General features: G+C 37.9%; 1 protein-coding gene and 1 non-coding gene across 4 annotated transcripts in view; one reads left to right on the top strand and one right to left on the bottom strand.

The window, feature by feature from the left end:
- KLHL20 (kelch like family member 20) overlaps positions 1-26,780 on the top strand; it is a 46,646-nt gene that overhangs the window by 16,724 nt on the left and 3,142 nt on the right. For 2 of the 3 annotated variants that reach the window (XM_032291357.1, XM_032291356.1), the window contains 8 exons: positions 2,318-2,476; positions 3,459-3,553; positions 6,204-6,319; positions 7,263-7,446; positions 11,824-11,967; positions 16,953-17,086; positions 18,269-18,477; positions 24,747-24,853. In XM_032291357.1, the coding sequence (XP_032147248.1) occupies positions 2,318-2,476; positions 3,459-3,553; positions 6,204-6,319; positions 7,263-7,446; positions 11,824-11,967; positions 16,953-17,086; positions 18,269-18,477; positions 24,747-24,853 (1,148 nt within the window). The remainder of the gene's footprint in view (positions 1-2,317; positions 2,477-3,458; positions 3,554-6,203; positions 6,320-7,262; positions 7,447-11,823; positions 11,968-16,952; positions 17,087-18,268; positions 18,478-24,746; positions 24,854-26,780) is intronic. The other variant, XM_032291358.1, reaches the window with a different exon arrangement.
- LOC116560337 lies at positions 15,726-15,832 on the bottom strand. Its single transcript, XR_004272921.1, has one exon. It is a non-coding gene; the product is annotated as a U6 spliceosomal RNA (small nuclear RNA).

The raw sequence follows: 26,780 nt of genomic DNA, 5'->3' as shown, positions 1-26,780 counted from the left end.
TAATAATCTGAAAAGATGAGTTTAAATGTTATCAAAAGAATTTTCATTCTCTGCAGTCACACACACAAAAAAAGAATTTTCATTAGACCTGCTATCTTTCCCTTATTCATTTAACAAATATTTGTAAAGCTACTATGTTCCAGCCACTGTGCTTGGGAACATAGGGTACAATAGTGAACAAGAAATCTAGAGTCTGTATTCGTGGAGTTTATAATCTAGCAGGGAAGATAATCATTGAACACTTAAACATGCAAATAATCAACTACAGTTAATGGGTGTTACAAAGAAGCAGTCCTGGATGATTTAAGAGTGTATTACAGAGAAATTTAACTTTGGTCCTGGAACAACTTGTGCAAAATCCTGAGACATTAAAAAGCATATAACTAGTTTGAAGATCTGAAAAAACCCAGTGGGACCCAGAAACCAAGGCAGTGGAGAATGTTACATAGTGATTACACAGAAAGAAGAAGGCTAAATCACACTGAGGTTGTTAGACCATGTTAAGAATTTGAGATTGGCAAGGTGCAGTGGTGCATGCCTGTAATCCCAGCACTTTGGGAAGTGGAGGCGGGGAGATTGCTTGAGCTCAAGAGTTCAAGACCAGCCTGGGGAATGTGGTGAAACCCTGTCTCTACAAAAAATACAAAAATTAGTTGGGCATGATGGCATGTGCCCCTAGTCCTAGCTACTTAGGAGACTGAGGTGGGAGTATGGCTTGAGCCCAGGAGGTAGAGGTTGCAGTGAGCCAAGATCATACCACTGCACTGGAGCCTGGGTAACAGAGCCAGACACTGTCTTAAAAAAAAAAAAGAAAAGAATTTTAGATTGATCCTAAGAGTGCTGGAAAACCATTAAAGGATTGTAAGCAAGGGAAGAACATAGTCTATTTTATAACATTTTAAAATTCTTATTTTATTTTTATTTATCTATTTTGCAGTAAGGTGGTCAGCTCAGGACCCTACCGTTTTTTTTCCCCCAACAGTTTTTGGACTAAAGGTATATAATTAATATAATACTAAAGGTATATAATTAATACCTTTAGTGTTAATTAAACACTAAAGGTAGTGTTTAATTATATGAATAAGTTCTTTATTGGTGATTTCTGAGATTCTGGTGCACCCATTACCTGAGCAGTGTACACTGTACCCAATGTGTAGTCTTTTATCCCTCACCCACCTCCCATACTTCCCCCTGAATCTAAAAGTTATCCTGCCTCAGCCTCCTAAAGTGTTTGGATTACAGGCACAAGCCACTGCACGTGGCTAAGGAAAACATTCTTAATCAAATGTTTAAATTATTTTTATGGCCTGTTGCATATTTTGCTAAATATTTTGACTTTTTGATGATCATGAATATAACCCTGTCCCAAGAGAATCCATCAGCTTCATTAGAGGTACTGCCTGCACTAATAGACATCACATGTAGTATAATCTCCTGAGTACTAATATAACAAACCACATGAAGGGTAGCAGTGACTGTTTCTTTCCTCTGCGTTACACCCTGTCCCTTTTACTCTACATCCTGATGAATGGAATTACAAGGCCTTGGAATAGGTGGCTGGCCTGCACAACAAGGTAATATTCTCGTTGCTGTTTCATCTCCATTCTGACAGCTCCCTAGCCGTGGGTAAAGAGAATTATTGGTGTTTGTAGTTTCTCACTAGCATATATATCAGAGTGTTTTGGTCCTCAGAGTTTTCCATTGGTCTAATACTCTCCTCATTATATTCATTCTTGCTTACAGAATTGCTGATACTCTGATTCTTTTTTTAAACTGACCTCTTGGTTTTTCTGCCCTAAACACTGACCATTCAGTAATTTATCTTCTTCTGAAGGCTTTTCCTGACTTTTTATATGCCTCATATATCTGGGGTTATAGTTTGATATAGTTAATTTGGCTTATTTTGAATATAAATTTTTATTTTTATCTTTTTTAAGTCATTTTTCTTAAATTGCTTGAATCACAAATGATTATTTTTACTAAATTTTTTTTTAATCTTTTTTTTTAAAGAAGGGGTTTCACCGTATTGGTCAGGCTGGTCTCGGACTTCTGACCTCAGGTGATCCGCCTGCCTCAGCCTCCCGAAGTGCTGGGATTACAGGCATGAGCCACCGTGCCCAGCTATTTTTACTAAATTTTAATGGTGTCTTCTGTACTTTCCTTTGTTCTCTTTTTAAATTTTTCTTTTCCTCTGGTCTCGTTTTAAACTTCACCTCTATTGTGGTATACAGCTTTGCCCCATAACCCTGAAGAAAAACATTGAGACAATAAATGTGATCACAGGATTTTTTTTTTCTTCTTACCTAACTTTGAACAGGTAATGGAGAGTGAAGAGTTCATGTTGCTTCCAGCCAATCAACTCATTGATATAATATCCAGTGATGAGCTAAATGTTCGCAGTGAAGAACAAGTGTTCAATGCAGTGATGGCCTGGGTCAAATATAGTATTCAGGAAAGACGTCCTCAGTTACCCCAGGTAATGATAGAAATGCTTCTCTAAGAAACTGATTAGTACTAGATGAAATAATATGTATTTGTCTTGCGAACATGAAACAGTTATCACTCCACATTCATCTGTAAGAAAGTCCATCTGTTTCCAAATAAGGAAATAAGTATTCGAAGCATTTTGGTTGCTTATTAATGTGGATTTTTGCTCCTGTGCTTTCTCCATATTTTGGATCAATTCTACTTTTGAATGATAGCACAATTAAAAGCTAGAATTGTATAAAATGAACAAGAGAAAACAAGGATGCTTCTTTTCCTATAGCTTGGAAATTCTACCACAGTTTCCCTTCAATATAACTTGAAAATACTATGACACTTTCAAGAGTAATGAGATGATGCATCAGAAGTCATTGAGTGATCCGTAGTTTACTTAAGACCCATTCTTGTTGTTATGACTATAGCAGTTTAACAAGATATTCTTCTGGATTGTGAATTAATTTGAGTCCTGTTATAGAAGAGCTTATAACATATGACTGAAAGTTTTTAGTAGGTATGCCTTTCTTCCTTCCTTATTTATGGTATTTAGTTAGATCCCAAAACATTCGGAAGCACAGTAGGGTAGCATGGGTTATGTATTCTCTTAAATATCTTGCAGATGAGAGCTCATGCCCTTAATAGTGTTTACTGTCTGGGTGCAGTGGTGCAAGTCCATAATTCCAGCACTTGGGAGGATAAGGCAGGCAGATAGCTTGAGCTCAGGTGTTTGAGACCAGGCTGGGCAACATGGTGATTCCCCATTTCTACAAACAAAATACAAAAATTAGATGGGTATGATGGCATGCACCTGTAGTTGCAGCTACTCTGGAGGCTGAGGTAAGCAGATCACTTGAGCCCAGGAGGCTGAGGCTGCAGTGACCTGCGATCATGCCACTGCACTCCAGCCTGGGCAACAGAGTAAGACCTGTCTCAAAATTGATTAGTTAATTAAAATAATGGTGTTTATTGTGTCATAGGTGCTGCAACATGTTCGTTTGCCTTTGCTTAGTCCCAAGTTCCTGGTGGGCACAGTAGGCTCTGATCCTCTCATCAAAAGTGATGAAGAATGCAGGTATGAGTGACCCTATATGGGAAAAAATCAACAACTAAGCATTCCTATTTTTTCCTAATTTCCTTATTTATATTTCTTCCTAAATATTGTATTTTGTGGAGCTGAAACCAGGGCATTAATTTAACAAGTTTTTCTTCTAGGCTAGGGTCAAGAGGAGGAAAAGGAAGAGAGAAATGAACTTCCAGTATTCCATTCCATTAGTTTTTTTATGTGTGATGCTTATTGGTGTAGAAGTGGCAATAAAGAGGTAGATTTCCAAGATTATAATGCAAGCTTAAATTTAAGAGCCAATTCTCTGCTAATATATTTTTTTTCCTTGAGGTAATTGAATAATGCTGTTGACTGTGTCAGTGAACATCTTTTCCTTCTATCACATATGTCTGGTTGGGGAATAGAACCAGCCTTGCTTTCTTAATTGTGGACAGAGTTAACGATCTACAGCTATTTGCTATAGAAAGATTTTCACTAGAACTAGGTGAAGCAGTTTCCAGAGGTTTTTTGACAAAGGAAACTCCAACTACTTTTATAAAGCAGAGGAGGAATAGTAACCTATTTTACTAGGCTGTCTCTAAAGTATATACAAAATGTAATAAATTACATTTCCAATATGACGGATTTTAAGAATTAGGTTCCAATCTGAAATCTTCTGGGATTTTTAACTATTTTTCACCAGCATATCCCAAATATAAAAGTGAAAGAGCAAATCTATACTCAGAACTTTCTAAACTAACTGACCTTTGGACCTCCCTTGGTGATTAAAGAAATTTAGAATGATCCCTTATTCTAGAACAGCGGTAGGACGTGTAGATTCACTTGCATTTCTTCTATAAGCTAAAGCCTGTTCCTTTATTATTATTACTATTTTAGATGGAGTCTCGCTCCATCACCAGGCTAGAGTGCGGTGGCGATCTCAGCTCACTACAATCTCTGCCTCCCAGGTTCAAGCGATTCTCCCAGGTTCAAACGATTCTCCTGCCTCAGCCTCCTGAGTAGCTGGGACCACAGGTGTGTGCCACCATGCCCAGCTAATTCTTGTATTTTTTAGTAGAGACAGGTTTCACCATGTTGGCCAGGATGGTTTCAATCTCTTGACCTCATGATCTGCCTGCCTCGGCCTCCCAAAGTGCTAGGATTACAGGTGTGAGCCACTGTGCCCTGCCTAAAGCCTGTTCCTTTAACAGGAGAGGTTGGAGGGGATTTTAGATGTTTCTATTTTATTTTAGTGTATCTTTTTTATATTAGTTATTCATTTTTCTCTTTGCCATGGACTAGAGTTAAACTAAATAGATGTTTGTCTTTTACATTTAAAACACAGACAAATGGTAATTAATTCTCCTAAATATTGCAAAAAGGAAAACCATATACATTATACATGCTGAAATCTGAAGAAGTAATACATAGATGCCCTTCCTCCATTAAATATAAATCAGATTGTACTGATTTGATGCAGAAAGTAAAGGTAGTTATGAAGTCACATTTGAAAGAAGACCCTTCCTGATATCCTAACTTCTTTGTGCTGCAGTTTCTTCCTCTATGAAGTGAGGATGATAATAGTGCCTATTCCATAAGGCTGTTGTGAAGATTAAATGAGTTTATATATATTAAGCACTTAAAAACCAGGACTAGCACAAAGCTGTAAGTGTTGTTACTACCATTAATTTTGTGTTGATTTGTTCAGTATTATAACTCTATAGTATTCTTTCTAGGAACTCTTGAATGACCTAATGAAGTATTAGGAGGTCAAAGTCTTTGTCTTTATGGGAAACTAGAAAAAGTTCTTGGTCATTGGCTTGGGTTTTTGGGGTTTGTTTGTTTTTGTTTTTAGATAAATTCAGAAAGGGACTTAGTAAAGCCTTGTATTGGAAAGTACATTATTGCGTAATGCTTGGCACTGGTCCAGCAGGAATAAATTACTCTTTGTAGCATAAATAACAAGAATGAAAATAGAGGGTAATTTAGGAAACACTTCCAGAGTTGGTGCAGAACAGAGTAACAGACTGAATTTGTACTAATCAGGTACTGGGTCACTTAAAAGTACCCAAGTGAAGTAAGTACATACACAAATAGTTTGTATTAGAATTATTGTATTTAACAAGTGTAATTACCAGATTCTTCTCTTAAAGTATCTTAACAAGACAGAAAATTTGTCTTAGTAGACTTGTTGAGAGTAAACCATTCATATGTTACCAGATAGCAAATTTGTGACAATACAGTATTTCTTTTTAGCAACCCAATTTTTGACCCAGTTATATTAATCTAGCAAATAACTAGTACCCTGGCTGATATGCTACCTTGCTAATATCTTGCAGAATCTAATAAACTGTATTAGAAAGTGGTAACTCTGCAGTGTGGTAATTGAATTGTAATTTTTACTTTTTCATAAGTTATCTTGGCTGTAAGCATGTTGAGCATTAGGCTAAATTTGCAGTGAGATATGAGTCATGATAGAAATACTAATCAATTCACAACTCAGTTTGACTGGCATTATTGCTTTCATGTTCCTACCAATTTTAATATTGGCTGGCATTCATGATTTGGTTTGATTTATGCTTGCTTCTCTTTGCCAACCTATATATTCCTAAACTACACTGTGACTTAACTAACAATGTAATTTAGATATTTGAAATAAAGGCAGAAATTTTTTCTACAGAGACTTGGTAGATGAGGCTAAAAACTACCTCCTATTGCCGCAAGAACGACCACTAATGCAAGGACCAAGGACGAGACCACGGAAACCTATCCGATGTGGGGAAGTACTCTTTGCAGGTTTGGATCTTAATATACTATCACTAAACTGAATATTTTCCCATATGAGAAATTGTCATTTGAATAATCCTTTGGACAATTGTGATATCTACTGTCATAAGAAATAAATAACAAGTCAGTGAGTAGCTTGACTCTTAACCCATGATTCAAAACTGGTATACTCCAAAAGAGTGCTCTGTTTTCTTTTCCTCATTCAATACCTTTGATATCCATTTTTATATAAATCCAGAAATGTTGGCTGGGCACAATGGCTCATACCTATAATACCAGCACTTTGGGAGGCCAAGGCAGAGGCCAGGAGTTTGAGACCAGCCTGGGCAATATAGGGAGGCCTCATCTTTACAAAAAATAAGAAAAACAATTAGTTTGGTGTGCAAGTGCATGCCTGTAGTCCCAGCTACTTGGGAAGCTAAGACAGGAAGATGGCTTGAGCCTAGGATGTCAAGGCTGCAGTGAGCCATGATTGCACCGCTGTACTCCAGCCTGGGCAACAGGACAAGATCCTTTCTCAAAAACTAAAAATGTTATGCAGTAGATATTTTGTTGAAATGAGTCACATGCATTAATTTATATATCAATGTGCAAGTCATCCCATGATTACATGGAATTGTGAAAAAACATTATATATTAAACGGTTATAATTTATTTCTTCATTCTATGCATATCCATCTATAATTTCTCCATTCTGTGCATATAGCCGTATTATCTCATTATTTGAATTGGTATCATTTCTTTGTAAAATATATGTAATACTGACTTATTTACAAAATTAATTAAAGATTATAGCAATCCCAGTGGAATGAGTTAAAGTCATAACTTGCATTTTGACCCACTACTAGAGACGTGGTTAGTCTAAGCATTAGGGCACAGTGAAGTTAGTAGTGAGTGTTACATGCTATACTTTAGGATAGGATTCTCTTGACCATTTCTGTTACATTTCCAGTTGGTGGTTGGTGCAGTGGAGATGCCATTTCCAGTGTTGAACGATATGACCCACAGACCAATGAATGGAGAATGGTGGCTTCAATGAGCAAAAGGAGATGCGGAGTTGGAGTCAGTGTTCTTGATGATCTGTTATATGCAGTAGGAGGCCATGATGGATCCTCTTATCTCAATAGTGTTGAAAGGTGAGTAAAGTCAATCTGTAATTTTCTCTCTACTATTCATATAGTTTTATTTGAGATATTAATTAGGAAACAAATGTGATTTAATGCATTTTTGTATTGCATCTGTGGCACAGTTGGCAACCTAAACAAGTTAGCATGATACACAAATTCTTTGTGATCTGGTCTCCACCTGTGTCTCCTATGATACACTACCACTCCCTAAGCATGCTACTGTAGACACATCAATTGCCTGCAGTTCCTTGGACATGCTGTCTTCCTTCATACCTCTCTCCTTACTTATATGCATGCTACTCTTTTTTCTCTGAGATACCTCTGCCCCTTTAAGACTTACATTTCCTTTAAGACACAAATGTTACTTATTACATAAAACTTTCTATTATACCGCACAGATGAGTTAATTGTTCCTTTGCTCTTCTGTAAGTAATTTGAATATGTTTGTACATATCCATCACATTGAACTATACATGTTGAAATGTATTTCACCGTAATATCTATCATAGTGACTGGGCACATTGGGAATCTGTAGCAACTGATGTTTCAGTAGCTTCTTGCTCTCAAGAAGCTGTTTTGATTAACAGTGACTCTTTATTTCCATAACACATCTACAAAACCCTGCAGCAAATCAAGTTCTAAAGGTATAGATTGTGCAGCTGGGTAAAAAAAATCTTAAAAAGCAGAGGGATCAGTCCCATAGAAGTATGTAACATGGAGAAAACTCATCTCTACAAAAAATACAAAAATTAACCACTTGTGGTACACGCCTGTTGTCCTAGCTACTCAGGAGACTGAGGCAGGAGGCCTGCTTGAACCTGGGAGATAAAGGTTGTCGTGAGATGAGATTGCACCATTGCACTCTAGTCTGGGTGACAGAGCAAGACTGTGTCTCAAAGAAAAGAAAATAACAATGAACACACTTAAAAATAAATTGATGGGATCCCAGAAGGGATCATGGCGGATGGGAGGCAGGACTAGTTTGAAGCTCCAGACCAAACAGCATGTGGAGGCTTGATTGTGAATTTTAGCTCGAGATTGAGTGCAAGAACAAGCCAGCAATCCCAAAAGGACCTATAGACCCTCTGAAGGAAACGTACTGCTCCTGTAGGACCCGGGAGACACCCCAAATACTGTGAGTGCCCCAACTCGCTAACCAAATCCAACATCATATCAAAAAGATAATCCTAGGGATGAAGGGATGGTTTAACATATGCAGCTCAATAAGTGTGACACACCACATAAACAATTTAAAACAAAAATCACGTGATCCTCTCAATAGATTCGGAAAAAACATTCAACGAAATCCAGCATTCTTTTATGATTACAACTCTCAGCAAAATTGGCATACAAGGGACATACTTTAACGTAATAAAAGTCATTTATGACAAACCCACAGTCAACATACTGAATGGGGAAAAGTGTAAAGCATTCCCTCTGAGTATGGGAAAAAGACAAGGATGCCCACTCTCACCACTCCTCTTCAACACAGTACTGGAAGTCCTAGCCAGAGCAATCAGACAAGAGAAAAAAAATATAGGGCATCCAAATCAGCAAAGAGGAAGTCAAACTGTTACTGTTAGCTGATGATATGATCATTTATCTTGAAAATCCTAAGGTCTCCTCTAGAAAACTCCTAGAATGGATAAAAGAATTCAGCAAAATTTCTGGATACAAGATTAACGTATACAAATCAGTAGCTCTTCTATACACCAACAGCAGCCAAGCAGAGAATCAAATCAAGAACTCAACCTTTTAAAAAATAGCTGCAAAAAATAAAATACTTAGGAATATACCTAACAAAAGAGTTGAAATACCTCTGCAAGGAAAACAACAAAACACTGCAGAAAGAAATCACAGATGCCACAAACAAATGGAAACACATCCCATGCTCATGGATGGATAGAATCTATATTGTGAAGATGACCATACTGCCAAAGCAATCTATAAATTCAGTGCGATCACCATCAGAGTACCACCATCATTCTTCACAGAATTAGAAAAAACAATTATAAAGTTCATATAAAACCAAAAAAGAGCCTGCATAGCCAAAGCAATACTAAGCAAAAAGAACAAATCTGGAGGCATCACACTGCCTGATTTCAAACTATACTATAAAGCTATAGTCACCAAAGCAGTGTGGTACTGGTATAAAAATAGGCACATAGACCAATGGAACAGAATAGAGAACCTAGAAATAAACCCAAATGCATTCAGCCAACTTATCTTCAACAAAGCGAACAAAAACATAAAGTGAGGCAAGGACACTCTTTTCAACAAATGGTGCTGGGATAATTGGCTAGCCACATGTAGGAAAATGAAACTGGATCCTCATCTCTCACTTTATACAACAATCAGCTCAAGATGGATTAAGGACTTAAACCTAAGACCTGAAAATACAAAAAGTCTAGAAGATAACATAGGAAAAACCCTTCTCGACATTGGCTTAGGCAAGGATTTCATGACCAAAACCCCAATGCAAATGCAATAAACACAAAGATAAATAGCTAGGACCTAATTAAGAGATTTGCATGGTAAAAGGAACAGTCAGCAGAGCAAACAGACGACCCACAGAATGTGAGAAAATCTTCGCAATCTATACATCTGACAAAGGACTAATATTGAGAACCCACAATGAACTCAAATCAGTGAGAAAAAAAAAACAGTCCTATCAAAAACTGAGCTAATGACATGAATAAACAGTTCTCAAAAGAGATATACAAATTGCCGAGAAACATATGAAAAAATGCTTAACATCACTAATGATCAGGGAAATGCAAATCAAAACCACAGTGCAGTACCACCTTACTCCTGCAAGAATGGCCATAACCAAAAAATCAAAAACCAGTAGATGTTGGCATGGATGCGGTGAACAAGGAACACTTCTACCCTGCTGGTGGCAATGTAAACTAGTACAGCTGCTATGGAAAACAGTGCAGGGATTCCTTAAAGAACTAAAAGTAGAACTGCTATTTGATCCAGCAATCCCACTACTGGGTATCTACCCAGAAGAAAAGAAGTCATTAATTGAAAAAGATACTTGCACACACGTTTCTGGGAACACAATTCACAATTGCAAAATCATGGAAGCAACCCAAATGTCCATCAGCCAATGAATAGATAAAGAAATTGTGGTATATATATATATATATATATAATGGAATACTACACAACCATAAAAAGAAATGCATTAACAGCTTTTGCAGTGACCTGGATGAGATTGGAGACCATTATTCTAAGCAGTGTAACTCAGAAATGGAAAACCAAACATCATACGTTCTCACTGATATATGGGAGCCAAGCTATGAGGACACAAAGGCATGAGAATGATACAGTGGACTTTGGGGACTTGGCGGGGGAAGAGTCGGAGGCGGGTGGGGGATAAAAGACTACACATAATGGTGCATTGCATACTGATTGGGTGATGGGTGCACCAAAATCACCAATCACCACTAAAGAACTAACTCATGTAACCAAACATTATCTGTACCCTAATACCCCAACAACTTATGGAAAAAAAAGAACACATCCCAGTTTAAAAAAAAAATAATGAGTTAAATAAAAGTAGTTAAATATTTATACCTTAACAATTTAGCCTATATATATCAAAATGGATAGAATGCAACTAAGGTGGTATCCAAAGGCAAATTTACACGAATTTTAGCTTACATACATTTATATAAATTATATGCATTTGGAAGTAAGAAAGATGCAAAATAAATGAATGATGCTTTTAAGTCAAGTCACTAAAAAGCAACAAAACCCAATAAACAAAAAAAAAATTAATAAAATTGAAAAAACACTATATATCTACAAAAAGAGCAATTTGATAGTATTTTTTTAAAAAAATTAAGCATACTCTTTGTTGCCACAGTAATTCCACCTATCATCCATTTGCACAAAGAGAAATGTACAAGGATAATGGCTTAGAAAAATTTAGAGCTGTATTAGCATAAAGAGATCTTTAAAAATGTGGAGGGAAAAAGCAGTGCCTACTGTGTTGTATTATTTATGTAAAGAAAACATGCTTGCATATAAACAAATGCATATGTGGATACATATATACCTATATAAAAGTATTTTACTGAAAAGTCTTAAAGGATATATGCCAAATCAAAATGGGAAGAGACCAGAATTCAGCTGGAACTCAAAGAGGGCTTTAGCTTTATCAATAATATTCTGATTTTTTTTTAAAGAAAATATATTCACACATAAATTTCAAAAAAAAAAACACAAACTAGATTTTCAAATGTTTTAGTTATTATTAATCAGCCCATACTTAAGGGAAAGAATATATATCATATAAATCTGTGAATTTAGAATATGTAAACCTAGCCAAGCTTCCTTTGTATAATACAAACTCTCCTCTTGGTATGTTCTTCTCAGGTATGACCCCAAAACAAACCAGTGGAGCAGCGATGTAGCCCCTACAAGCACCTGCAGGACAAGTGTTGGTGTGGCAGTACTTGGAGGCTTTCTCTATGCTGTGGGTGGCCAGGATGGTGTGTCTTGCCTGAACATTGTTGAGAGGTGATTTTTTTAAGTCATTTTTCATATTTTTATTTTAAAGAACATAGGGGTCTTTAAAAGAAACAAGTACAGGCCGGATATGGTGGCTCACAACAGTAATCCTAGCACTTTGGAAGGCCAAGGCAGGTGGATTGCATGAGCTCAGGAGTTCAAGACCAGCCTGGGCAACATGGAGAGATAAAAATATATAAAAAAAAATTAGCTGGCCTTGTTAGTACATACCTGTAGTCCCAGCTATTTTGGGGCTGAGGCAGGAGGGTCGCTTGAGCCCAGGAGGTTGAGGCTGCAGAGAGCCGAGATCACACCACTGCACTTCAGCCTGGGTGCAAAGTGAGACCCTGTCTCGAGGGAAAAAAAAAAAAAGAAACAAGGAAAGCTGAATTTAGGACACTGGAATATCTACTGTTCAGTGGATTTCCCACAGGCTTTCAAGAAAAAGTCTTCAGTTGATCTTAAAGTCTAGCAAAATGAAAGATCTAAAAAAAAGGGTTTTTTTCTTAATCAACAAAAATTGTATATATTCATAGGGTACAGCATGATATTTTGAAATATATATAGCTTGCGGAATAGCTAAATCAAGCTAATTAACATATTTATTACCTCACATACTTAAGATTTATTTGTGGTGAGAACACTTAAAATCTCTCAAGTATACAATTTGTTGCTAATAACTATAGTTACTATGTTGTACATTAGAGCTCTTGAATTTATTCCTCCTCTCTAACTGAAATTTTGTATTCATTTACCAAGATTTCCTTACCAAGATTTCCTCACTGCCCCTCACCTTGCCATCCCCTGGTAACCACCATTCTGCTCTCTACTTCTATGAGTTCAACTTTTTTAGCGTCCTCATATAGGTGAGATCATGCAATATTTGTCTTTCTATGTTTAGCTTATTTCACTTATTGTCCTGCAGGTTTATCTATGCTGTCACAAATGCCAGGATTTCCTTCTTTTGTAAGGAAATCTGTAAGGAAGAGTATTCTGTTCATATATGCTACATTTTCTGTATCCATTCATTTGTTGAGGTACATTTAGGCTAACTTCATATCTTGTCTATTGTAAATAATGCTGCAATGAATGTGAGAGTACAGGTATCTCTTCACCATACTAATTTCATTTCCATTGGATATATACGTAGTAGTGGGATTACTGGATCATATGATAGTTCTACTTTTAATTTTTTGAGGAACCTCCACACTGTGTTCCATAATGGCCATACTAATTTACATTTTCATCAATAGTGTGCAAGGGTTTCCTTTTCTCCATATTCTTGCTAACACTTGTTTTCTTTTTTATATATAGTATCCATTCTAACAGGTGTGACATGATGTTTCATTGTGATTTTAATTTGCATTTCCCTGATAATTAGTGATATTGAGCATTTTCTCATATACTTAGTCATTTGTATGTATTCTTTTGAGAATTATCTATTCGGGTCCTTTGCCCATTTTTTAATCAGATTATTTGTTTTCTTGCTGTTGACTCTATAGATTGTCTCTTCACTATGTTGACTGTTACCTTTGCTGTGCAGAAGCTTTTTAGGTTGATGTAATCTTATCTTTTTTGCTTTTGTTGCCTATGCTTTGGGGGACATAACCTGAGTTTTTCAAATGTCACACTGATTGTACCTAACATTGAAATGTTAGAAATGTATTTCAGATTACACTCTATATATGATATCAAGCATATCACTTGTTAAATCTGTTCTGATTTTTTTTTTTCCTGAATCTACCTGGAATGTACTTAATGCATGACTCTATCCAGACTTCCCCGAGAGAAATGATTAAGTAATAATACTTTGTATAGAACATCTTATAAAAAGCCCAAAGTATTTTGTATATAGATTCTCATTAACCATTGAAGTATGCTTAGGGAAATCTGGGTGGGCTGCCATAGTCGCTTTATACTGGTGTACAAATAGTTAAATTTGGTGGAACAGATTTTGTTCGTAATTTCTTTTGTCAGCTTTTTGTCATTAGATTTTAGAGTCTTGTGCTATGATTACTGATAAGAACATATCGTATTTCGGCCGGGCGCGGTGGCTCACGCCTGTGATCCCAGCACTTTGGGAGGCCGAGGCGGGTGGATCACGAGGTCAACAGATCGAGACCATCCTGGTCAGCATGGTGAAACCCCGTCTCTACTAAAAATACAAAAATTCAGCTGGGCATGGTGGCGTGTGCCTGTAATCCCAGCTACTCAGGAGGCTGAGGCAGGAGAATTGCCTGAACCCAGGAGGCGGAGGTTGCGGTGAGCCGAGATCGCACCATTGCACTCCAGCCTGGGTAAAAAAAGAAAACCTCCTTTTCAAAAAAAAAAAAAAAAAAAGAACATATCATATTTCATCCTCACTTAAAAAGAAATGAGTCATGACTGTATAAAAATTTTTGAGGCCGGGCGCGGTGGCTCAAGCCTGTAATCCCAGCACTTTGGGAGGCCGAGGCGGGTGGATCACGAGGTCAAGAGATCGAGACCATCCTTGTCAACATAGTGAAACCCCGTCTCTACTAAAAATACAAAAAAATTAGCTGGGCATGGTGGCGGTGCCTGTAGTCCCAGCTACTCAGGAGGCTGAGGCAGGAGAATTGCTTGAACCCAGGAGGCGGAGGTTGCGGTGAGCCGAGATCGCGCCATTGCACTCCAGCCTGGGTAACAAGAGTGAAACTCCGTCTCCCAAAAAAAAAAAAAAAAAAAAAAAAATTTTTGAGGTAGCATTCACTGGCTTACCATGTATACATTGAAAAGTTTAACTGTCAGAGAGAAAATTGAAGGTAACTCTTGAAAGCTATGCCAGTTGCCTTTTATCTCTCTGTCAAGAAATCTGTTTTTTTCACTTTCAAAACTCAGTACAGGAGGATAGCAGCAGTGATGGCATAGCTTTTTAATATCTCCAAATACCCACATGAAAACAGACGGTATAGTAAGATAGCAAACCTAAAAACCTGTGTACTAGTTCTGGAGATTGGAGTTGCACAACAATGTGAATATAGTTAACACTACTAAACAGTTAAAACATGGTTAATATGGTAAATTTTATATTATGTGTATTTTACCACAATTTAAAAAACAAAAATCTTGAACAAAATTTAAGACAAAACTAAGGGAAAGGATATTCTCACAAACTCCAAAACACAAATTGGCAAAGAGAAACTACCACTAGCCACAAGACCTGCATGTATCTTCAGGAGAAATCAGAAAGAAGCAATTGGATGTCTGACAGATCTAAGAACAAAATAAAAATTTTTAAGACTAATTGTTTGCCTTTGGAAGATCATAGGGATCAAATTTATCATCTCAAAACATGTAAATAAAGCGAAAGAAGTGAGCATATGTCCTGCCTTTCTTATATGAACTGTGTTATATGAATTGATTAACTAAATAGTAGATACAAGGTTGTTTCTTTATAAAATTATCCCAATAAAAGAAAATATGTGGTAGAATATTATCATTTTGCAACACTTAGTAAATTATTGTATCTAGACATTGATAAACAGCTGCTAACACACCACCCTCTGTAGTCTTGTCAAAGGAACCAAACTTCTGGATCCAGCTACCAATTTGCAGAACATACAAAGGACAGAGGAACAGATTGTGCTGCATTATGAATGTATAGTCAACTAAATCCATATTATGGGGAAATTTGTCATACACTCCGGGTTCTAAAACAGATGAATTGCAGGGAGGAAAAGGACTGGAGGGAAACCCTGCAGATAATAATAAACTTTTTAGTTTGTTTTTTTTTTTAATTAAAAAAAAAATATATGGAACGCTTCACGAATTTGCGTGTCATCCTTGCACAGGGGCCATGCTAATCTTCTCTGTATTGTTCCAATTTTAGTATATGTGCTGCCAAAGCGAGCACTAATTTATTTTTTTTAGAGACAGGGTCTCACTCTGTCACCCAGGCTAAAGTGCAGTGGTACAATCGTAGCTCACAACTGTCTGAAGCAGTCCTCTGCCTCAGCCTCCCAAGTAGCTGGGAATGCAGGTGAACACCACCATGCTTGGCTAATTTTTTTTCCCAAATTTTTTATAGAGATAAGGTCTCTCTGTGTTGACCAGGCTGGTCTTGAACTTGAACTCCTGGCCTCAAGCAGTCCTCCAGCCTCAGCCTTCTAAAGTGCTGGGATTACAGGCGTGAGCCACTGCACTTAGCCTTTTTTTTTTTGTCTCAGCCAGGCACAGTGGCTTACCTGTAATCCCAGCACTTTTGGGCATCCAAGGTGAGAGGATTGCTTAAGGCTGGGACTTTGAGATTAGCCTGGTCAACACAGCAAGACCCCTATTTTTAAATAAATATTAATTTAAAAATTTAAAAATTCAATGTTAATAAGTAAGACTGAAGTGTCTAGGGATGACACTTGAGTGATAAAACTATAAACACAAGGAAGTGATAACTGTTAAAAGTCAGGATAATGGTTACTTTATGGGAAAGGGAGGATTGAGATTGGAAAAGGACACATTGCAGAACTTCCGGAGTGGCATGCAAAGTTCTTTTTCTTGGCTTGGGTGGTATTTTCTAGGGGGCTTTCCTGATTATAACTCCAAACTATACATTTTTGTGTGTGTGGCTTTCTGTATTTTTATTTTACAGTTTAATTTTATAATAAAAAGGTTGTTTTAAAGAACTGTGCAAAAGACTTCTACTTCCAAATAGGATGTAGTAGAGAATAACAGCCATCACTCCAACTACAACAACTAGGAAAAGAAGACAAATTACAAAAATCATATTTTAAAAGACATCAGAGGCATGTCAAAATGAACTAAAATTTCATTAAAGAAAGAGCCTGTGTATGTGAGCTGTCACAGGTGGTTTTCTTTCCTGGGGATATTTTCTAAGTCTGAGTAGAAAATAGCTTAATAACTGGCACAGACATAAATTCTGTGACTTTTTTCTAATGACTATTAGTGTGATTTCAGATCGCATGAAAAAGGCTTCACTTAATAAAAACAAGCATACAGTCTGGTTTCCCTCACTGCAGGTATGATCCGAAGGAGAACAAGTGGACTCGGGTAGCTTCTATGAGTACCAGAAGACTAGGTGTGGCTGTGGCTGTGTTAGGAGGGTTTTTATATGCTGTAGGTGGCTCTGACGGGACATCTCCACTCAACACAGGTTAGTCCCTTCCAAAGGCAATTCGATTCCCCAAAAGCAGAACATTTTCCTGGAGAGTCCTCCTACAAAAAGTATAAAAACTCCAGGTTATCCTATAATTTACTAGGAAAATACTTTATTTTCCCTCTAGGAAAGTGCAGGTCTCAGCTCCTCCTCAGCTCTTACTGTAGTCGTAGTCTGAGTATATTACCCAGATATTTCTTTCTTCCCATTTTACAAGCTGCTGGAAATTTATAATGAATTTTAAAAACTACTTTCTTATATAATTAGTTCCTTTTACCATCACAACTTCTCCTAAAAAAAAAAAATGTACTGTTATAATCTAAGAATAAATAAAAACTTAGAACTGCAAATTGGTTTATTTGGATTTTGTTGTTTTTGTTTTTTATGGCAGGGTCTCACTCCGTCACCCAGGCTGGAGTGCAGTGGCACAATCTTGGCTCACTGCAACCTCTACCTCCGAGGCTCAAGCGATCCTCCCACCTCAGCCTCCCAAGTAGCTGGGATTACAGGTGTGTGCCACCACACCTGGCTGATTTTTGTATTTTTAGTGGAGATGTGGTTTTGCCATGTTGCCCAGGCTGGACTTGAACTCCTGAGCTCAAGCAGTCTGCCCACCTCATCCTCCCCAAGTGCTGGAATTATAAGCATGAGCCACTGCACCTGGCCTGGTTTGTTATTCCTTTCTATTTAGATATTATGGGTCTTTTTGCCTAAGGATATTGTCAGTGTGACAGTCATGCCAGATTAATTGTCACATGTCTTCTCTTCAGAGGCTTAAAATGCACTATGCTAGAGGGAAGGGAATACAGGATACAGAAGTTTTCTGATTATGATGATGAATTATTAGTATTTATTGATCATGTAGTCAATCTCCCCATTTAAAGACAGGGAGAGTGAGGCCGAGAGTCATGTAGGTAATTAGTCATTTAGTCAAAACTAGAACCTGGAGTATCTGAACCCCAACATGTGCCCTTTCCACTGTACTATACCTAGAAGAAACCAGCCCCTGATGTGAGTATATGTCATACTGTCCAGAGGTATACAAATCCTTCTCAGAAGCAAAAATCAGATCATGTGTTGAAAATATGTGTTATCACAAAGTATCAATGGCTATAAAGAAAACTGGAGGTGAGTGGAAATGGTTGAATGCTCACTTACTGGTTTTTCTTTTCCCTACAGTGGAGCGTTACAATCCTCAGGAAAACAGATGGCACACTATAGCCCCTATGGGGACCCGGAGGAAACACCTAGGCTGTGCGGTGTATCAGGACATGATCTATGCTGTAGGAGGTAGAGATGACACTACAGAGCTGAGCAGTGCTGAGAGATACAACCCCAGAACCAACCAGTGGTCTCCGGTGGTGGCCATGACATCACGCCGTAGTGGAGTAAGTGGAGTTTGATGGACACTTAAGTTGCTCCCAAATCTTGGCTATTAGTAGTGCTGTAATAAACATGGGAGTGCAGATATCTCTTCAGTATACTGATTTCCTTTCTTTGGGGTGTATACCTAGCAGTAAGATTGCTGGGTCATATGATAGTTCTATTTTTAGTTTTTTGAGGAACTTCCAAACTGTTGTACTAATTTGCATTTGCACCAGCAGTGTAGGAGGGTTCGCTTTTCTCTGCATCCTTGTCAGCAATCATTATGGTCTGTTTTTTGGATAAAAGCCATTTTAACAGGGGTGAGATGATATCTTATTGTCATTTTCATCTGCATTTCTCTAATGATCAGATGATGACATATTTTCATATACCTATTTTCTATTTGTATGTCTTCTTTGGAGAAAGGTCTATTCAGATCTTTTGCCTACTTTTGAATTGGATTATTAGACTTTTTTCTATTGAGTTGTTTGAGCCCCTATATATTTGAGTTATGAATCCCTTGTCAGATGGGTAGTTTTCTCTCATTCTGTGGGTTGTCTCTTCACCTTGTTGATTGTTTCCTTTGCTGTGCAGAAGCTTTTTGACTTAATGTGATCCCATTTGTCCATTTTTTCCTTGGTTACCTGTGCTTGTGGAGTATTGCTGAAAAAAGTCTTTGTGCAGACCAATGTCCTAGAGAGTTTCCCAGTGTTTTCTTTTAGCAGTTTCATAGTTTGAGGCCTTAGATTTAAATATTTAATTCATTTTGATTTAATTTTTATATATGGCAAAAGATAGGGTCTAGTTTCATTCTTCTGCATGTAGATGTCTAGTTTTCCCAGCACAATTAATTGAAGAAATTGTTCTTTCCCTAGTATATGTTCCTGGCACCTTTGTCAAAAAAACCAGTTTGGTGGAGATGTATAGGTTTATTTCTGGGTTCACCATTCTGTTCCATTGGTCTATGTGTCTGTTTTTATGCTAATCTCATACTGTTTTGGTTACTGTAGCTCTTTAGTATAATTTGAAGTCAGATAATGTGATTCCTCTAGTTTTGGTCTTATTGCTCAAGATAGCTTTAGCTATTCTGGGTCTTTGTGGTTGCATATAAATTTTAGGATTATATTTTCTATTTCTGTGAAGACTGTCATTGTTATTTTGGTAGGGATTGCATTGAATCTGTAGATTGTTTTGGATAGTATGGACATTTTAACAATATTGATTATTCCAATCCATGAACATGGTGGACTGTCTTTTCATTTTTGTGTGTCCTCTTCAGTTTCTTGCATCAATGTTTTCTAGTTTTCATCATAGAGATTTTTCACTTCTTTGGTTCAGTTTATTCCTAGGTATTTTATTTTATTTGTAGTGATTGTAAATAGGATAACTTTCTTGATTTCTTTTTCAGATTGTTTGCTGTTGGCATATAGAAATGCTACTGACTTTTGTATATTGATTTTGTATCCTGCAGCTTTACTGAATTTATCAGTTCTGATAGTTTTTTGGTGGAGTCTTTAGGCTTTTCCAAACACAAGATCATATTATCTGCAAAGAGGGATAATTTGACTTCTTCCTTTCTAATTTGGATGCCCTGTATTTCTTTCTCTTGCTCTATCACTCTAGCTAGGACTTCCAGTACTATATCAAATAACAGTGGTGAAAGTGTGCATCCCTGTCTTGTTCCAGATCGTAGAGGAAAGGCTTTCAGTCTGTTCCCCATTCTAAATGATGCTCTCTGTGGGTCTGTTATATATGGCTTTTATTGTATTGAGGTATGTTCCCTCTATACCCAGTTTTTTAAGGTTTTTATCATAAAGGGATGCTTACTTTTAGCAAATGCTTTTTCAGCATCAATCGAAAGGATGATTTGGTTTTTGTCCTTCATTCTGTTGATATGATGTGCCACACTGATTGATTTGCATATGTTGAACCATTGTTACATCCCTGGGATAATTTCTACCTGGTCATGATGAATGATCTTTCTAATGTGTCATTGAATCAGTTTGCTGGGATTTTGTTGAAGATTTTTGCATCATTGTTCATTGAGGATATTGGACCGTAGTTTCCATTTTTCAGTGTGTCTTTGTCTGGTGTTCGTATCAGGGTAATACTGGCCTCCTAAAATGATTTGGAAGTGTTCCCTCTTCCTCTCTGTTTGGAGTAGTTTGAGAGGATTGGTATTAATTCTTCTTTGAGTGTTTGATAAGATTCAGCAGTGAGGCCATTGGGTCCTGGGCTTTTCTTTGCCAGGAGATTTTTTATTACAACTTTGATCCTATTACTTTTTTGTTTTGAGACAGGGTCTGGCTCTGTCCCAAGGTTGGAGTACAATGATACAGTCTTGGCTCACTGCAACCTCCACCTCCCAGGCTCAAACCATCCTTCCATGTCAGTCTCCCCATTAGCTGGGACTACAGGTGCACACCATGACACCCAGCTAATATTTGTATTTTTTTGGTGGAGATGGGGTTTTGCCATGTTGCCCAGGATGGTCTCAAACTCCTGGGCTCAAGCAATCTACTCACCTCGGCCTCCCAAAGTGCTAAGATTAACAGGCAGAAGTCACCACACTCAGCCTCATTACTTGTTATTGGTCTATTCAAGTTTTGGATTTCTTCATGGGTCAATCTTGGTAGGTTGTGTCTAGGAATTTATCTGTTTCGTCTAGATTTTCCAATTTATTTGTTCATAACAGGCACATATTTGTTCGTTATAACCTCTAATGATCCTTTGAATTTCTATGGTATCAGTTGTTATATCTCCTTTTTTCATTCCGATTATTTATTTGGGTATTCTTTTTTCTTAGTCTGTCTAAAGATTTATTGATTTTGTTTATCCTTTCAAAAGCCAACTTTTCATTTAATTGATCTTTTGTTGGTTTTTCCGCCTAAATTTGATTAATTTCTGCTCTAATCTTTACTGTATCTTCTCTTCTACTAATTTTGGATTTGGTTTGTTCGTTTCTAGTTTTTTAAGATTTATTGTTAGGTTGTTTATTTGAAGTTTTTGTACTTTTTTGATGTAGGCTCTTACTGCTACAAACTTTCCTCTTAGTACTTTCACTTTATCCCATAGGTTTTAGTATGTTGTTTTTGCATTTTCATTTTTTTCAAGAAACTTTTAATTTCTTCATTGAACCACTGGTCATTCAGGTTGCTTTTAGGTAAATCAAGCCCTGCTAATTTGACACTAGAAAATGAATTTCTTTTGATTATTTTTATTTCATGTAGTTTAAAAATTTTATGTCCAATCATATCTTTGAGAGTTTTTTTTTTTTTTTTAATGATTTCTCCTTTGTTTTGTTTGTTTGTTTGTATTTTTGAGATGGAGCCTCACTCTGTTGCCCAGACTGGAGTTCAGTGGTGCAATCCCGGCTCACTGCAACTTCTACCTCCCAGGTTCAAGCAATTCTCCTGCCTCAGCCTCCCATGTAGCTGGGACTACAGGCACATGCCACCATGCCCAGCTAAATTTTTGTATTTTTAGTAGAGATGGAGCTTTGCCATGCTGGCCAGGCTGGTCTTGAAATCCTGACCTCAGGTGATCCACCCACCTCAGCCTCCCAAAGTACTGGGATTACAGGCATGAGCCACTGCACCTGGCTTTTATGATTTATCCTGGATCCATTGCTTTTTTGAAAGAATCTGCTCATATTATCTACTACCTTATCTAAATTAATATTAGAGCTATATATTACAACCTAATGTTTCCAGCTAATAGTCTAAGTAGTTGCCATACTAATACAAATGTTTAGGCAAAAACACATCTGGCCCCATCCCCAGTCTCTACAAACCAGGTTTTGTTTGTTTGTTTGTTTGTTTTTGAGACGGAGTCTCACACTGTTGCCCAGGCTGGAGTGCAGTGGCGTGATCTTGGTTCACTACAACCTCCGCCTCCCGGATTCAAGCAGTTCTCCTGCCTCAGCCTCTCGAGTAGCTGGGACTACAGGTGCGCACCACCATGCCTGGCTAATTTTTGTATTATTAGTAGAGATGGGGTTTCACCATATTGGCCAGGCTGGTCTTGAACTTCTGACCTTGTGATCTGCCTATCTCGGCCTCCCAAAGTGCTAGGATTACAGGCATGAGCCATCACACCTGGCCCACAGACCAGTTTGAGTCTATCCTATCTATAGTATAGACCAGATCAGACTGACCTATGACATGTCCTAGACCATGGGTGGCCTGTGACTACTTCTGGATAAAGTATAGAATTCATCCATTTTGGGATGTTTGCTCAGAGTGAAAGGTAACCCATTAACCACTGTCAGGAATTCATCAAGATATCCACAACAGGAAGAAGCAAGCAGTAGCTAAACACTCCACAGTCTGAGGATAAAAGATAGTGAATTCTGGTTTGCATAAATCAAGGAACACCACTGGAAGGTGTCAGCAAATCAAAGCATTCACGTCTATGGCTTTTTATTACTGACAACTAACAGCATCTTAGTCACATTCCTGTTAAGTGTTCACTGTGTGTTAGGAAAGCAAAAATGAGTATGACATGATGCCTGTCCTTAAGTAGCTCCCAATTTAGTGAAGAAAATTGAAATGTTTACAGGCAACTATAATAGGTAAACCCTACAGTAGTGGTATGTGTGTTATAGAAGAACTCAGGAGAATGTGCTTACTGCTTTGGGGAAGTAAGAATGAGTTGGGGCAGTGAAGAGACTACCAAAGACAGTCGCATGTAAGCTAGCTCATGAAGGAAGAATAAGCTTTTCTAAAAGATCAACAGAAAACAGTAGCCAGGCCAGGTGCAGTGGCTCATGCCTACAGTCTCAACACTTTGAAACACAAAGGCGGGAGGATTACTTGAGCCCAGGAGTTTGAGACCTGCCTGAGTAACATGTGAGATCCCATCTATACAAAAAATTAAAGCATTAGCCGGGTATAGTGGTGCATCACTGTAGTCCCAACAACTTGGGAAGCTGAGGTGGGAGGATCACTTGAGCCTAGGAGGTGGAGGCGGCTACAGTGAACTGTTTGTTTTTTTTTTTGTTTTTTTTTTTTGAGAGAGACAGTCTCACTCTGTCACCAGGCATCAGGCTGGAGTGCAGTGGTGCGATCTCAGTTCACTGCAACCTCCCCAGGTCAAGCGATTCTCCTGCCTCAGCCTCCTGAGTAGCTGGGACTATAGATGCGTGCCACCATGCCTGGCTAATTTTTTTTGTATTTTTAGTAGAGATGGGGTTTCACTATGTGAACTGTGATTGCACCACTGCGCTCTAGCCTGAGTGACAGAACAAGACCCTGTCTCAAAAAGAAAACACCAGCCAGGGAATATGTCCAGAAGTGTGGAGGTGTAAAAAATGTATGTTATCTTCAGGGCCTAGCAGATAATCCAGTTTTACTGCAGCATAGGATGCATTATTAGGAGTAAAGGGAAAATATAGGAGGTTAGGCCCAAATAGTGGGCTCAGATAGATTTCTGGAGGGCCTGAGTAACATAACAAGGACTTTAAACTTATCCTTAAGTAGTAGGGAGGCTTAGAAAGTTTTTTTGGTTTTAGAGGATTTTTTTAAGACAGGTCTCACTCTCTCTTCCAGGCTAGCGTGCAGTGGCACAATGTCAGCTCACTGCAACCTTGACCTTTTGGGCTCAAGCAGTCCTCCTGCCTCACCCCTCCAAGTAGCTGGGACTACAGGTGTGCACCACCACACCCAGCTAATTTTTGTAATTTTTGTAGAGATGGGGTCTCACTATGTTGCCGAGGCTGGTCTCGAACTCCTGGGCTCAAGTGATCCATCCACCTCAGCCTCCCAAAGTGTGAAAGGTTTTAAAGAGGAAAGTGACAATATGGTTAGATTTTTCTAGTTTGCTTTATGGAGATGGGGGTCTCACTGTGTTGCTCAAGCACATCTTGAACTCCAGGCTTCAAGTAATGCTCCCACCTAGGCCTTCCCAAAGTGCTGGGATTACAGGTATTAGGCCTGGCCTAGATTTGTATTTTTAAAAGAGAATTTTAGTAGCAATTTAGAAAGATCAGAGGCAAATGCCAGAGGAAGTGAGAGCAGTTTGGAAGTTGTTTGCTCACTCCTAGTGAACAGTTTTTCTAAAATTTAATAAATATATGTTTTGGATTCTGTGTGAATATTCTCATTGAATAGATAATTTTATAGTTCCCATAATTTGATAGACTTTTGTTGTTACATTTTCCCTCTGTGTTTCGGTAAACCAGAATGTAAGGCCATAAAGAATTATCTTTTGTTAAATAGATTTATCTAGAAACCAGTCTATAATTTCCTTATGATTGTCTAGTTTCTTCAGTAGCTTACTGTGTTTTGTGTAGGTTGGCCTGGCAGTGGTGAATGGACAGCTCATGGCAGTAGGAGGTTTTGATGGCACAACATACTTGAAGACCATAGAAGTTTTTGATCCTGATGCCAATACCTGGAGGTAACTTTTAAGTTGTGTAGCAAATCACCTCACTACTGACTTGAAAATCATGGCTTGAGATGGCCCGTGACCATCAGAACTGGGATGGTCAGTATATTGAAGTACTTTGAAGAGGGCTGAAGTTACCCATATTTATGGTTCATTTTGACTTGATTGCTCTAAAGTGGCTGAAATATTACAAAATTCACCTTTTCAGTAACTGTCCAGTTTTATAATTAGAGATGGGGAAAATAATCTCCTTCCTAGCCCTTTCATGGTCAGCTGAGGAAAATAAAGCACTGAGAAATAAAATGATTTGCCTAAAGTGAGTTAGTGACAGAGTTAGAATTGGAACCTAGGTCTTTGGCGCCATATCTGTCCGCCATTTTTTGGTGTTCTTGTGGGAAGCCTATGCCCAGGAAAAACAAATTGCAATTACTTTCGAATAATTGATATTTTTAAAAAATATTATTTCATTTTTAAACCTATTTAACTTTTAGAGAAGAGGCTACATCTTATTTAAGAGAGTTTAACTTAAACTTCATTTCTAGGTTTAATTTTACTTTGCTTTTAAATCTTTAATGGTCTAATAAAGCTTTCCTAAGTAGTTGTTTTTATAATTTCACATAAATTAGGTGACTTGCATTTATTTTAAATATTCAGGAACCTTTAAAACTTAGCAAAATTCTCTTAACCTTTAAACTTAAAATAATAATTAAGCCTAAATCTTAACCTCAATCACATTTTATACTGGAATCACAAGACTAATCTCATAGATGCTCTAAAAAGCCAAATTCTCTTAAACACTGTATAAACTTAAAATGCCAAATATATAATTTTCAGACTTTAAAAATAATACTATGGGTTTGATATACTTCATAGCTATAGTTAATTCTGCCGGGTGCGGTGGCTCACGCCTGTAATCCCAGCACTTTGGGAGGCCGAGGCGGGTGGATCACGAGGTCAAGAGATCGAGACCATCCTGGTCAACACGGTGAAACCCCGTCTCTACTAAAGCTACAAAAAATTAGCTGGGCATGGTGGCGCGTGCCTGTAATCCCAGCTACTCAGGAGGCTGAGGCAGGAGAATTGCCTGAACCCGGGAGGCGGAGGTTGCGGTGAGCCGAGATCGCGCCATTGCACTCCAGCCTGGGTAACAAGAGCAAAACTCCGCCTCAAAAAAAAGATCACAAAAAAAAAAAAAACATAGCTATAGTTAATTCTAAATAGTAGTCTTCTAAGAAAACAGTTTTCCCTTCCAATCAATTTGGGATTTGCTTCTTAATAAAATGGGCTTACTTGCCTAAGCAAATTTAGGGTTACCATCTCAGTGGTTAAGGTTGCACATCAACCAGAAATATCAGGCTGGTCATGTAAGCTGAGGCAACAGACATTCTGGGAGATTTTTCTTGTGACCATAAAGGATAAGCTGAGCTCTACTTTATTGTTACTATTCTAAAAGAGGCAGTCTTGTAGTCCATTCTTGCTGTATTCTAATACATTTCCTAATTTTAAGCCTGCAACTATACACCCAGTTTTTTCATCACCCTATTATATTCAACCATAGTCTATCTCTAGGAAAGCCACCACTCTCATGTGACATGCTTTGGATCCTGCATATTTCTCACAGCTCCATATAGCTCAGTGGTCACAAAACTAAAGTCAGGCTAATGATAGCATGGTACTTTTTGCTCCTACATCACATTTTTACAGTACTGTTCATTAAGTAAAGATCTACTGATGGCCAGGTCCAGGGACTCACACCTGTAACCCCAGCACTTTGGGAGGCTGAGGCAGGCGGATCACCCGAGGTCAGGAATTCGAGACCAGCCTGGCCAACATGGTGAAACCCCGTCTCTACTAAACATAAAAAAATTAGCCAGGCATGGTGTTGGCGCCTGTAATCCCAGCTACTTGGGAGGCTGAGGCAGGAAAATTGCTTGAACCT

Source organism: Sapajus apella, unplaced genomic scaffold (genome assembly GCF_009761245.1).
Source record: "Sapajus apella isolate SASKATOON/1434 unplaced genomic scaffold, GSC_monkey_1.0 scaffold25, whole genome shotgun sequence".
Classification (NCBI taxonomy): Eukaryota; Metazoa; Chordata; class Mammalia; order Primates; family Cebidae; genus Sapajus; species Sapajus apella.
This window is presented reverse-complemented; position numbering and strand designations above follow the sequence as displayed.